A 14,104-nucleotide genomic window follows, 5' to 3' on the forward strand; every position below is an offset into this window, starting at 1 on the left:
ATGGTCTCTATTCGTGAACCGATGTCTGATGGAAGGATAGCCCACCTGTCCAAGTTGCTCTTAATTTCCTTCTCCAGTTTGACGTAATTAGCTTCATATAAATCATCAGTGTTTTGTGTTAAAGTGACCCCAAGATATTTCATTGTTGTTGCTCTCCAGTTCAGATTATGTTTTTGTTGTATGATTTTGGATGGGGAGTAGTTGAATGCTAGGATCTGTGTTTTGGTCAATTTAAGCTTGTATCCAGAACAAAAGCCAAACATCTCTGGTTGGTTGATTAGTATGGGGATGCATGTGTCTGGGTCCTCTAAAAAACAGACCACATCATCAGCAAAAAGTCCAATGGTGTGTTCCTCTCCCCCGACCTCTACTCCTTTAAGATCTCAGGGGCTCTATGAAGACTGCACACAAGGTTGGAGAGAGACAGCAGCCATGTCTAGTAGATGGTCCTGAAGCTGTGCTGTCAGTCAGACTGCCGTTTATTCTTGTCCTTGCGGTCGGGTTTTGGTAAAGTGTTTTAATACGTCTGACAGCTTTGTCATTAAGTCCGAGTTTTTCAAGTACCTGATATAGAAAAGTCCAACTTACGCTATCAAAAGCCTTTTCTGCATCGAGGCTTATTAAGGCTGCACATTTCTTCTTTTTTAGAATATGGTTAATAACATGTAGAGTTCTCCTCATGTTGTCTTGGGCTTGTTGTCCCTTAATAAAGCAGCAGAAACACAGCGAGAACAAAAAGCAGACTGTGCAGGTGAGATTCAGAAAAGCCCTGGAAGCTTCAAACAGGAATCTGACCTCAAAAGTTCTGACGTCCAAATCCAAAAGTCCTGTAATATACAAACATGAGCACAAGCTGACATTGGATCAGACAGCAAGCGTAAGGTCGCCCACAGGAAACAGCAGCAACATCCAATAACATAAAGATGAAGTCATGAATCCAAAAAGAGGTTTGTGTGTGTCCTCACATGTTGTCGTCCTCTTTCACACACACCAACATCCTGTGGCTCTCAGTGTGTGAGGAGAGTGGCAGAGGTGAAGAGGTTCAGGAGAACAGGGAGAAGCAGGCCTGATGGACATATTGTGTTTCTGTGTATGAGTCATGTCATGTCCATGTCTGCATGCTGAAAGAGGATGTGCTGCTCTGACCCCCCTCCTCCTTTCAGGGTGGAGCCTGCTGGAGTCCGATGGTTGACACCAGGTCTGAGGAAGTGTGAGTGTGTTTTTACTTTGATTCAGCTTCACACTGTGACATCACTCAGTCACATCTGTGATGTCATCACCACACTGATGATACATTAATAACTGCAGCTGTGTTGTGTCTTTTTCTCTCCATCAGATTCCTGTGAGCTCACAGTCGACACAAACACAGTCAACAGACTCATCAAACTGTCTGACAACAACAGGAAGATGACACGTGTGGAGGAGGATCAGTCATATCCTGATCATCCAGAGAGGTTTGAGACCTTCTGGTCTCAGCTGCTGTGTAGAACTGGTCTGACTGGTCGCTGTTACTGGGAGGTCGAGTGGAGAGGAGATGTTTTTATATCAGTGAGTTACAGAAGAATCAGAAGGAGAGGAGGCAGTCAATGTGTGTTTGGACGGAATGATCAGTCCTGGAGTCTGTGGTGTGATGATGATGGTCGTTACTTTGTCAGTCACAATAACAGAAGAACAAACATCTCCTCCTCCTCCTTCTTCTCCTCCTCCTCCTCCTCTGGTAGAGTAGCAGTGTATGTGGACTGTCCTGCTGGCACTCTGTCCTTCTACAGAGTCTCCTCTGACTCACTGATCCACCTCCACACCTTCAGCACCACATTCACTGAACCTCTTTATCCTGGATTTGGGCTCTTGTGGTCCGGTTCTGGTTCCTCAGTGTGTCTGTGTGGTGTTTAGTCTGCAGAGTCTCCTCCTGTCACAGAAACATTGTCAGTGCTGAACAGTTGAGTCTGTACAGGATCACAGTCACATCAATCTTTCAGCTTCTTGTAATAAATTCATCAGTGAACTTTGTACAAAATGATTCAAACTGATTGTAAAGATTGATGGTTTCCTCCTCATCAATGATTCTGTTCTGCACATTAAAGCTGAGACATCACTTCACTTTGTTCTGCACTTGTTGTATTTGACAGTCGTCAGCATAACCATTGTTAGCTAGGTGTAGAGCAGAGGCACTGTTAGCTAGGTGTAGAGCAGAGGCACTGTAAGCTAGGTGTAGAGCAGAGGCACTGTTAGCTAGGTGTAGAGCAGAGACACTGTTAGCTAGGTGTAGTGCAGAGGCACTGCTAGCTAGGTGTAGAGCAGAGACACTGTTAGCTAGGTGTAGAGCAGAGGCACTGTTAGCTAGGTGTAGAGCAGAGGCACTGTTTGCTAGGTGTAGAGTGGCAACATTGTTAGCTAGGTGTAGAGTAGAGACACTGTTAGCTAGGTGTAGAGTGGCAACATTGTTAGCTAGGTGTGGAGTAGAGAAACGGTTAGCTAGGTGTAGAGTAGAGAAACTGTTAGCTAGGTGTAGAGTGGCAACATTGTTAGCTAGGTGTAGAGTAGAGAAACTGTTGGCTAGGTGTAGAGCAGAGACACTGTTAGCTAGGTGTAGAGCAGAGGCACTGTTTGCTAGGTGTAGAGTGGCAACATTGTTAGCTAGGTGTAGAGTAGAGACACTGTTAGCTAGGTGTAGAGTGGCAACATTGTTAGCTAGGTGTGGAGTAGAGAAACGGTTAGCTAGGTGTAGAGCAGAGGCACTGTTAGCTAGGTGTAGAGTGGCAACATTGTTAGCTAGGTGTAGAGTAGAGAAACTGTTAGCTAGGTGTAGAGTGGCAACATTGTTAGCTAGGTGTAGAGTAGAGAAACTGCTAGCTAGGTGTAGAGCAGAGGCACTGTTAGCTAGGTGTGGAGTAGAGAAACGGTTAGCTAGGTGTAGAGCAGAGGCACTGTTAGCTAGGTGTAGAGTAGAGAAACTGTTAGCTAGGTGTAGCGCAGAGGCACTGTTAGCTAGGTGTAGTGTGGCAACATTGTTAGCTAGGTGTAGAGTAGAGAAACTGTTAGCTAGGTGTAGAGCAGAGGCACTGTTAGCTAGGTGTAGAGTGGCAACACTGTTAGCTAGGTGTAAATCAGAGGCACTGTTAGCTAGGTGAAGAGTGGCAACATTGTTAGCTAGGTGTGGAGTAGAAACACTGTTAGCTAGGTGTAGAGCAGAGGCACTGTTAGCTCGGTGTAGTGCAGAGGCACTGTTAGCTAGGTGTAGAGTAGAAACACTGTTAGCTAGGTGTAGAGTGACAACATTGTTAGCTAGGTGTGGAGTAGAAACACTGTTAGCTAGGTGTAGAGTAGAGAAACTGTTAGCTAGGTGTAAAGTGACAACATTGTTAGCTAGGTGTGGAGTAGAAACACTGTTAGCTAGGTGTAGAGCAGAGGCACTGTTAGCTAGGTGTAGAGTGGCAACATTGTTAGCTAGGTGTAGGGTAGAGAAACTGTTAGCTAGGTGTAGAGCAGAGGCACTGTTAGCTAGGTGTAGCGCAGAGGCACTGTTAGCTAGGTGTAGAGTAGAAGCACTGTTAGCTGGGTGTAGCGCAGAGGCACTGTTAGCTAGGTGTAGAGTGGCAACATTGTTAGCTAGGTGTAGAGTAGAGAAACTGCTAGCTAGGTGTAGAGCAGAGGCACTGTTAGCTAGGTGTAGAGTGGCAACATTGTTAGCTAGGTGTAGAGTAGAGAAACTGTTAGCTAGGTGTGGAGTAGAGAAACTGTTAGCTAGGTGTAGCGCAGAGGCACTGTTAGCTAGGTGTAGAGTGGCAACATTGTTAGCTAGGTGTAGAGTAGAGAAACTGTTAGCTAGGTGTAGAGTGGCAACATTGTTAGCTAGGTGTAGAGTAGAGAAACTGCTAGCTAGGTGTAGAGCAGAGGCACTGTTAGCTAGGTGTGGAGTAGAGAAACGGTTAGCTAGGTGTAGAGCAGAGGCACTGTTAGCTAGGTGTAGAGTAGAGAAACTGTTAGCTAGGTGTAGCGCAGAGGCACTGTTAGCTAGGTGTAGTGTGGCAACATTGTTAGCTAGGTGTAGAGTAGAGAAACTGTTAGCTAGGTGTAGAGCAGAGGCACTGTTAGCTAGGTGTAGAGTGGCAACACTGTTAGCTAGGTGTAAATCAGAGGCACTGTTAGCTAGGTGAAGAGTGGCAACATTGTTAGCTAGGTGTGGAGTAGAAACACTGTTAGCTAGGTGTAGAGCAGAGGCACTGTTAGCTCGGTGTAGTGCAGAGGCACTGTTAGCTAGGTGTAGAGTAGAAACACTGTTAGCTAGGTGTAGAGTGACAACATTGTTAGCTAGGTGTGGAGTAGAAACACTGTTAGCTAGGTGTAGAGTAGAGAAACTGTTAGCTAGGTGTAGAGTGACAACATTGTTAGCTAGGTGTGGAGTAGAAACACTGTTAGCTAGGTGTAGAGCAGAGGCACTGTTAGCTAGGTGTAGAGTGGCAACATTGTTAGCTAGGTGTAGGGTAGAGAAACTGTTAGCTAGGTGTAGAGCAGAGGCACTGTTAGCTAGGTGTAGCGCAGAGGCACTGTTAGCTAGGTGTAGAGTAGAAGCACTGTTAGCTGGGTGTAGCGCAGAGGCACTGTTAGCTAGGTGTAGAGTGGCAACATTGTTAGCTAGGTGTAGAGTAGAGAAACTGCTAGCTAGGTGTAGAGCAGAGGCACTGTTAGCTAGGTGTAGAGTGGCAACATTGTTAGCTAGGTGTAGAGTAGAGAAACTGTTAGCTAGGTGTGGAGTAGAGAAACTGTTAGCTAGGTGTAGCGCAGAGGCACTGTTAGCTAGGTGTAGAGTGGCAACATTGTTAGCTAGGTGTAGAGTAGAGAAACTGTTAGCTAGGTGTAGAGTGGCAACATTGTTAGCTAGGTGTAGAGTAGAGAAACTGCTAGCTAGGTGTAGAGCAGAGGCACTGTTAGCTAGGTGTGGAGTAGAGAAACGGTTAGCTAGGTGTAGAGCAGAGGCACTGTTAGCTAGGTGTAGAGTAGAGAAACTGTTAGCTAGGTGTAGCGCAGAGGCACTGTTAGCTAGGTGTAGTGTGGCAACATTGTTAGCTAGGTGTAGAGTAGAGAAACTGTTAGCTAGGTGTAGAGCAGAGGCACTGTTAGCTAGGTGTAGAGTGGCAACACTGTTAGCTAGGTGTAAATCAGAGGCACTGTTAGCTAGGTGAAGAGTGGCAACATTGTTAGCTAGGTGTGGAGTAGAAACACTGTTAGCTAGGTGTAGAGCAGAGGCACTGTTAGCTCGGTGTAGTGCAGAGGCACTGTTAGCTAGGTGTAGAGTAGAAACACTGTTAGCTAGGTGTAGAGTGACAACATTGTTAGCTAGGTGTGGAGTAGAAACACTGTTAGCTAGGTGTAGAGTAGAGAAACTGTTAGCTAGGTGTAGAGTGACAACATTGTTAGCTAGGTGTGGAGTAGAAACACTGTTAGCTAGGTGTAGAGCAGAGGCACTGTTAGCTAGGTGTAGAGTGGCAACATTGTTAGCTAGGTGTAGGGTAGAGAAACTGTTAGCTAGGTGTAGAGCAGAGGCACTGTTAGCTAGGTGTAGCGCAGAGGCACTGTTAGCTAGGTGTAGAGTAGAAGCACTGTTAGCTGGGTGTAGCGCAGAGGCACTGTTAGCTAGGTGTAGAGTGGCAACATTGTTAGCTAGGTGTAGAGTAGAGAAACTGTTAGCTAGGTGTAGAGCAGAGGCATTGTTAGCTAGGTGTAGAGTGGCAACATTGTTAGCTAGGTGTGGAGTAGAGAAACTGTTGGCTAGGTGTAGAGTGGCAACATTGTTAGCTAGGTGTAGAGCAGAGGCACTGTTAGCTAGGTGTAGAGCAGAGAAACTGTTAGCTAGGTGTAGAGAAGAGGCACTGTTAGCTAGGTGTAGAGCAGAGAAACTGTTAGCTAGGTGTAGAGCAGAGGCACTGTTAGCTAGGTGTAGAGCAGAGACACTGTTAGCTAGGTGTAGAGTGGCAACATTGTTAGCTAGGTGTAGAGCAGAGGCACTGTTAGCTAGGTGTAGAGCAGAGACACTGTTAGCTAGGTGTAGAGTGGCAACATTGTTAGCTAGGTGTAGAGCAGAGGCACTGTTAGCTAGGTGTGTCATATACGGCAGTATAATTGTGCTTGCGCATATACTAGGTGTTATACGGTAATGTGATGGGGTGTCCGCCAGGAGGTGAGTTTTGTATATATACCTGTGTGTTGACCGGTGTTCAATAAAGCTACAGCGAAACTGGAGACGCCTCCTTCACAATCATCTGCTATCCAATAACACTGATAAAGAGAAAGTGACAGTAACATCCTCGCCACGCCCCTCACTGACCACAGAGCGATCCATATAAGCATCCAGTTTAGTGCGTCTAATACAATCCGTAGATCTGCTACTGGATTTTTGATTTGATTTGATTTTTATTTATTTAAGTGTCATGCTCATCTTTTTGTGCCCAGCCCGCATGGGCTTACAAGACACTGGGATTTACGTGGGATATAAAACACCCTGTCTTAATTTCCAAGCTCCATCAATGAATCTGGCTAGAGCATAAATGTCCTCGTTAAAAAGCCAACACAACATATCATATTCAGACATCCAGAATAAGTCTGGGTCCTTCATCTGGGCTTTCTCATACAGGGAATGTCTCACTTTATCATACAGAGGACAGTGGAAGAGAAAATGCAACTCGTCTTCAACAGTGCCAAGGTCACACAGAACACACAAGCGCTGCTCTTCTGTACCCTTGAACCTTCCTACTTCAACTGCCAAGGGCAAAGTGCCACATCTCAGTTGTGCGCAGAGGGACCTCTGTCTCCTCCCCAAGTCTAACATTAAATATGACTCCGTACAATAATTGTCTTTGATTTGAACATAGTTTCTAAGTTTAGGTTTGCTCCAGATCTCCTCCTTCCATTGTTTCTCATAGAGATTAACTAACTTTTGTTTAACTTTATTTACATTGCATTGCAAATTATTAGCGAAGACATAATACAACCCAGAGAGAGAGAATACTGCAGATGCATCTCTGGACCAGGGAAAATTGTTGGCTCTGTCCCAATTAAATATCTTTTTGGTCAGCCTTTCATCTGACATCTGAACTAATCTATTCCACAGCCGAACTATTTCACACCTCTGCATTACCAGACGTGGCACCCAGCCGGTGTCCCCCTCTACAGCACATTTGGCAGTGAATTTATGAACACCAAGGTAACATCTCAGGGCTCTGCTCTGGATAGCATTACTCTCAGGTGACTCCCCAAATCCCCATACTCCAGCCGCATAAAGTAAAACTGAGCCTACCATTGACTCAAAAAGCTTGGAAAAGGTTAAGAAACCAAGCTCGGGACACATTTTAATTTTATTCATTATTGACCCTAACGCTCTTCCAGCTGACTCTGCCAGTATTTTCCTTCCCTCTGAGTTGTTCATATATTCATTAAAAACAAAACCAAGATACTTATAAGAAGAAGTATACAACAGGGGTGTTGACCCAAACTGAAATATATGGCTACTTTGCTGCACATAATTATTTCTGAAATGCATAATTTGTGTTTTTTCATTATTAATAGTGAGTCGCCACTTAGTACACCATAAACTCATAATATTTCTGTAAATTAATTTCCCCCTCGGCAATCAGCAGAATATCGTAAGCATATAACAAAATACTTAAATTTAATTTACCAACACTTACACCAAGCTTAGCTTGTTTGATTTCTTGTGCCAAGTCATTTATATAAAAAGCAAATAAGGTTGGGGAAAGGACATCTCCCTGCTTAACTCCAAAAGGAGTAGGGAACCATTCAGTCCTAAGATTATTTAGCTGAACACAAGCAACTGGATCTTTATATAGGGACTTTATCGCATTATAGAATTTACCCCCAACACCAGCAGAAATTAATTTATATTCCAAAAGGTCTCTGTTTATCCAATCAAAGGCTTTCTTAAAATCAACAAAACAAGCAAAAGTCTCTTTATGCTCTTGTAATCTTGCTCTCACAATAGAGGATAAAACATAAATATGGTCGATACATGCCCTATTCTCCCTAAAACCATTTTGTTCATCCACCATCAAAACCCTAGACTCCAAAAAAATATTTAGTCTGTTGTTCAGAACACCTGAATATAATTTATACACTGTACTTATCAGGCTGATGCCTCTGTAATTTAAAGGGACTCGGGGATCAGCCTTTACAGATTTGGGAATAGGTTTGATGATAGATTTATTCCAAACTGATGGAATAATGCCTTCCTGAAAACATTTCTGGAATAAACCATGTAAGAGCCATAACATATTGGGAGATTTAAGAGCCTCATTAGGGTCATCAACTCCAACAGCTTCATTTAATTTAGCTTTATTGATAACTTTCTGCACCTCCTCTAAAGTAATGTCATTATTCAATATATGATCAGAGCAATACGCTACATTATTCATATTCTCCAACTCCCATTTCAATCTACACACTTCATTTAAAAAATGGTCATTTAACGGTGTGAGATTATTGCCTGCATATAGATTACAGTAATCCCTTTCCCATTGCTTGAGTATTAAACCAATTTCAAAAGAAGATTCACCATCATCCTTTAAAATTTCAAGTGGAATGCATGTACTCTTTTGAGGTCCAAGTTTATTTATTTATTTCCAAAATTGCTGTGAGTTTCTGCTTTGTAATTGCTCTACCCGCAAAGCCTGCCCTCTTCTGAAGCATCTTTTGTAATACCTCAGCTTTCTATCAAAATTAAACCGACACATTTTAAATTCATCTCTCAAAATCCGTTTCCTATATTCCTCCTTACATTTAAGAAACAGTTTTTCAGGTGAACGCAATTTTTTCCGTAATTCATTTAGCTCAGTATTCCAATATGGATGCTTCGTTCTCAGACACTTCCTCTGGCCTTGTTTTTTAGATGTTCCACTCTTATCCATCTCCTTGTACAGCAGATCACAGAAACGATCATAGCACAGGTTAACATTATCTTGTTTTTCCCGGTCCACTTCCAGACAATGTAAAATTTCAAGGAGAGCCTTACAACACATCTCAGGAGATAAAAAATTCACAGGGGAATTTCTGTTTCGTCTCTTAGCCTTCAACTCAGAATGCGCACTTTGAGGATTATTAATTGGGCTCCCCGTTTGAAATCTTAAACACAAAGTAGAATGATCTGGCAGTCTACTGCGCCCATCAATCAGGCTAAGAGCTTGCTGTCCAGCCATCGCAACAAGGCCGGAGGGAGTATAAACATTAAATTCAATACATGTATTTATGTCAACATGTGGTATCACAATATAATCCACTACAGCCTTTCCTCTGACAGAAACAGAAGCAAAATTATCATTCTCAGGGTTTAACCTCCCGTTAAGCACACAGCATTTTGAGTCTTTCAAAAAATCATGAAAACTCCCCCATGACTGTTCACACCTGTGTCCAAATTCACTCTCGGCAGAATATCATCTTCTTCCACACAGTCTCTCAGGTCTGCGGTGCGACTATTAAAGTCACCGCAGATATAAACAGAATCTACCTCGGATGAATAAATCAAGGCTATAAGGTGACTGAAAAATAGATCAGCATTTCGGCCCCATATTGACATTTCTGGTGATAAATAGCAAGAAAGTATAATGAAAGCATAGTCTGACAGACGATGCTTAAAACATAAACAAAAAATTCCATCATACGATTTATCTGCTATGTTAACTTCAAACTGGTCAAAGATGGTGTTCTTAACAAAAAAGCCAACACCACCGGAGGCTTTCGCCGCTTTCCTACGGGCGGTGCGGTTTTGACCAAACCATATAAATCCATCCATTTCGGGTACATGGCAAGATAAATGGGTCTCGTTCAGACAAATAATATCTGGATCGAGACAACGGAGCAGTACTTTCCTAAGTTCACAGTTATGTTGAGTCCATCCATTCACATTGCATTGAACTAAACGATATTGTTCATTTGCAGGCTGGGCATGTTTACCTCAGACCACACTGAAGACCCTCACCTAGCAGATCTTTTACCTCAGCCATCAGATCTTCATTTTCCACCTGTGGTAGCCCCACGATGATTAGTGAGAAGTCCGGGTCAAACGTGGATTTTCTCTGCGTGACTTTGTCAGCTATTTTCTGCTCAATCGTTTCCATTCTGGAGCTGAGAATCCCCACTTCCAGGTCCAGATTAAGACTCATTTCCTTGACCGTTTTCTCCAGATCTCTTTTCATCGCGGCTTGATTCTCAGTGATTAGTTTCTCAAGCACCCCGCGCAGTGTCAGTTTTGCTGGTGACGTGTTTTTCCAGCCCACACTTTATGCGGTCCATCTTCACATTGTGTAAATGAGAGGCTTTAACTTAAAGTGTAACTAAACCCCCAGGTTTTGGCTGAGGTGCATCTGGGCCGGAAATTCAAAAAATGCCTTGATTGTGGGCGGGGCTCCAGGAGCCGTTAAGACACGCCCAGTCACTCTGTGCAGCCTCCAACAGAGCACAGAGGGGCGGGGCCAACAGTGGTGGCTCGTGATGTAAGCTGCCTCCAAAACTCATCGGCCTCCATCTCAGCCAATAGCAAAATTCGATTGTAATAGCCGGGTTTCAACCCATAGAGGGCAGTCACAACCAAATTGAAATACTTTGACTAAACTGTCAAGAGTTGGACCAGAACACATCAACAACACTACTTCATACCCAAATACATTTGTTTTCAGCAGAAAAAAGTGGTTTGGGGGTTTAGTTACACTTTAAAGCACTTTGTAGAAGGAAATCACCAAATATTAATAAAAAAAAGGTTTTAATTAACAGTACTTTTTTTCATTTCACATGTACAACAGCCTGGATTTCTATTGTACCTATAGCTTTCGTCACAATAGTCAAGTAGCCTACGCACTGTACTTACTGTATGTTGTGTGAACAAACATAAACGCTGTACTGCTCCGGAGTACGTGACGAGGACGTCATGATCCCGGCTCCAGCGCATTGCATTGTGGGAAACAGTAGGCAGAGTAGACTGGTCAGATGCATACTGGAAATATTTGCCGAATCAGTACGACATCCGGGAACTTTTCGCATACTGCAGATTTTGCTTTTGTTTGCATACTACATACTACATTTTGGCCAAATCAATATGTACTGGCAGTATGGTATGCAGTTTCGAATACAGCCTGGGTTTGCTCTCACCTGCTGCTTTCAGTCCTTTAAAGGTAAGATATGATTTAACTTTACAATAACATTCAGCTAACGAGCTAACATTCTGACCAGAGTGAAGAAACAACAGTGTTGATGTCCTGTCAAAGACGTCTCTGTCTCTGTCCGTCCTGTCTCCTAACAGCACTCTGTAGCTCAGAGGTGACAGTCTGACAGCCTGTAGTTTCAGCTGGAGATGTAAAAGCAGCCAGTTCACTACTGAGTCTAATAAGGCAACAAAATAAACTCATTAAATGTCAAGAAAGGAAATGTTCTTTATTCTAGACTTTTACACTCTCATTAAACACACAAGTCATCAGATTTCACACGATTCATGTTTAACAGTCATCTGACTTCCTGACTGTAACTTCCTGTTTAAAGTTTGGTTTCAGTTCCTGTGAACGTTGTGGTGCAGACAGTTGTGTCGGTGTGAACCTCCAGCTGAAGGTAATGTAACACATTTAAAATCTTTGACTCGTTATCACAAGCTGTCGTTAGCTTAGCGACACTAGAAACAGCAACAATCTGTCGTTAGCTTCAAACAGCCGCCATTACAAACACCATCCTCCATGTTGAGAGGAGAACGGTGCAGGAAGAGCAGAGGTGGAGTTAGTTGGTCGTCAGTAGTTGATGTGGAGACAGCAGGAAGCAGCATTCAGAGGACGGTGAGCAGATGAAAGCTTTTATTTTGTAATGAAAGAATAAAAATGTGAGTGTGTCACTAAATGAGCTGTCAGAGCTGTGAACACTCCTCCAACAGGAAGTGTCGCCTCTTTCTGTCACTGTCCACTGAAATGTGATCAATAATCAGATCAGACACATTTACTTTACATCAGTCTGTTCTACATCAGCTGACACAGTGTTTGCAGTGCAGCTGCAGGATTTTACAAGATCCATTAGTTTAATACGAGTTTTTACTTTTATTTTCCTTCTTCATGAAAATCAAGATACTAGTGAAGAAACAACGGTGTTGTTTCCGAGTCTTTGAGTCAAAAACAACCAAAGTTAAAACTGAACTGGTGCCAACAAACCAAGTCGACCTGTTTGTTCAGATGAAGGTTTGTTAACTTGTCGTCAGTTTGTCAGTGAAAACCAGTTTTCAGTCTCGGCTCTGATGCAGCATGTAATCTGTAATGTAACTAAAGTCATCAAACAGATGTAGTTGAGTAAAAAGTAAAATATTTGCCTCCAAAATGTGGAAGAATAAAGTTGCAGTGCAGAACAGACGGATCAGGAGCTGCAGTGTCCGGCTTAGCAGGATAGACTGACGAGAGAGAAGCTGCAGGCTGGAACATGAACTAATGTTTACTGCTCAGTGTCACGGTGCTTTCTCCTCTTCTGGTGACCAGAAGGATCCTGATGAGATGAGAGGACGAAGCACAACCTGCCATCAAAGCTTTAAACAATTACACCTGCATTCACACGAGGGGAAGACGTGTTGCATCATTTCTGGGGCCCAACGCAACTTAAATAGTCAGAATGCAGCGTCGTTGTAGGATCGTTGTGGGAGTGTAGCCGGTGAAATGAGAGTAGAAGTGGAGTTAGTTGGTCAGTATGTGAACACAGAGTGGTTGTCACTGTGTAGCTCCACTTACTGATGACTGAAGGCAGCTTTTCCTGCCTGAATGTGCTGATGTGACTTATAATATGTTGGTGTTCAGGTTCTTGTTCATAATGATCAGATACATGTTATCCTGGAGGTTCACATGAGTCCAAACACAGGAATGTGGCCCACCATTTACTATGACGTCATCATATAGACCAGACCTGGGCATTGTACGGCCCTTTGATTGGCTCTGACCGGCCCGTGTAAGGCTAATTGGAAATTACAAAATAAACATACTTTCTAACTTTACCTCATGCATGGTCTAAAGCTGCATTGCTTTTATTTTGAAGTTGTTGTTTTTTTATTCACGTAATAGACGGGCACATGATTGGATCCTTGTCACAAGAGGACGTTAGCCCTCAAAATGTCCGCTAAAAAAAGACAGGTAGATGCTGAATGCAGGGTTTTCAAAAAGAATTGGACTACTAAGTATTTATTTACCGAAGTCAGAGGTAAAGCCGTGTGTTTAATTTGCCGGGAGCAGATCGCCGTGTTTAAGGACTACAATTTGAGTCGGCATTACGAGACGAAACACGCTGAGAAATATAAAAACTTGACGGACGCTGAAAGGGCGCGGACTTCTGAAGCTTTGCTAGCTAAGCTGCAAAAGCAGCAAGGCTGTTTTACCAAACTTCACGCAGCCAGGGATGCAGCAACCCAGAGCAGCTTTGTGATATCCCACAAAATCGCCAAATACAGTAAGCCGCTCTCGGAGGGGGAGTTTGTGAAAGAGTGCTTGGTGGACTCTGCAGCACTAATATGCCCTGAAAAAAAAGCGGCATTTGAGCAAGTCCCGCTGTCCAGGCGAACCGTGACTAGAAGGATCGAGGACATTGCGGGGAATCTGGAGCTTCAGCCGCAACGTGAAGTGGCAGGTTTCGACTTTTTCTCCTTGGCTTTGGACGAGAGCTGTGATGTCCGCGACACAGCCCAGTTACTCATACTCGTCCGCGGGATAACACCGGACTTCAAGCTTACGGAGGAGCTGGCAGAAATGCGGTCGATGAAAGGAACGACGACAGGGAGCGATCTGTTCACGGAGGTAAACGAGTGCATGGACACGCTGGGACTGAAATGGGACAGACTTACAGGCGTTCACAACGGACGGTTGTCCAAATCTTACCGGAAAAAATGTCGGACTTTTGAAACGTATGCAAGATAAAGTGACTGAAATCGACGTGGATCAGAAACTGGTATTTTTGCATTGTATTATACACCAACATGTGTTATGCAAATCAGTGCTAAAAATTGACCATGTTATTGATGTTGTTACTAAAATAGTAAACTTCATCAGGGCGAGAGCATTGAACCACAGACAGTTTGTCGCACTTTTGGAGGAGC

At 43.5% G+C, this 14,104-nt stretch overlaps 2 protein-coding genes across 2 annotated transcripts in view; both read left to right on the plus strand.

The window, feature by feature from the left end:
• The window catches only part of LOC311253452 (uncharacterized protein), a 298,131-nt gene that overhangs the window by 231,908 nt on the left and 52,119 nt on the right, over positions 1-14,104 (plus strand). The gene's annotated exons all lie outside the window — the stretch shown is intronic.
• LOC311252936 (stonustoxin subunit alpha-like) lies at positions 343-2,063 on the plus strand (the record flags this gene model as incomplete). The annotated part of the gene is made up of 2 exons (XM_084346600.1): positions 343-412; positions 1,337-2,063. The coding sequence occupies 2 exons, from the start codon at positions 343-345 to the stop codon at positions 1,891-1,893; spliced, it is 627 nt and encodes a 208-aa protein (XP_084202726.1). The 3' UTR covers positions 1,894-2,063.

Source organism: Pagrus pagrus (assembly GCF_965226575.1).
Source record: "Pagrus pagrus genome assembly, chromosome: 24".
Taxonomy (NCBI): Eukaryota; Metazoa; Chordata; class Actinopteri; order Spariformes; family Sparidae; genus Pagrus; species Pagrus pagrus.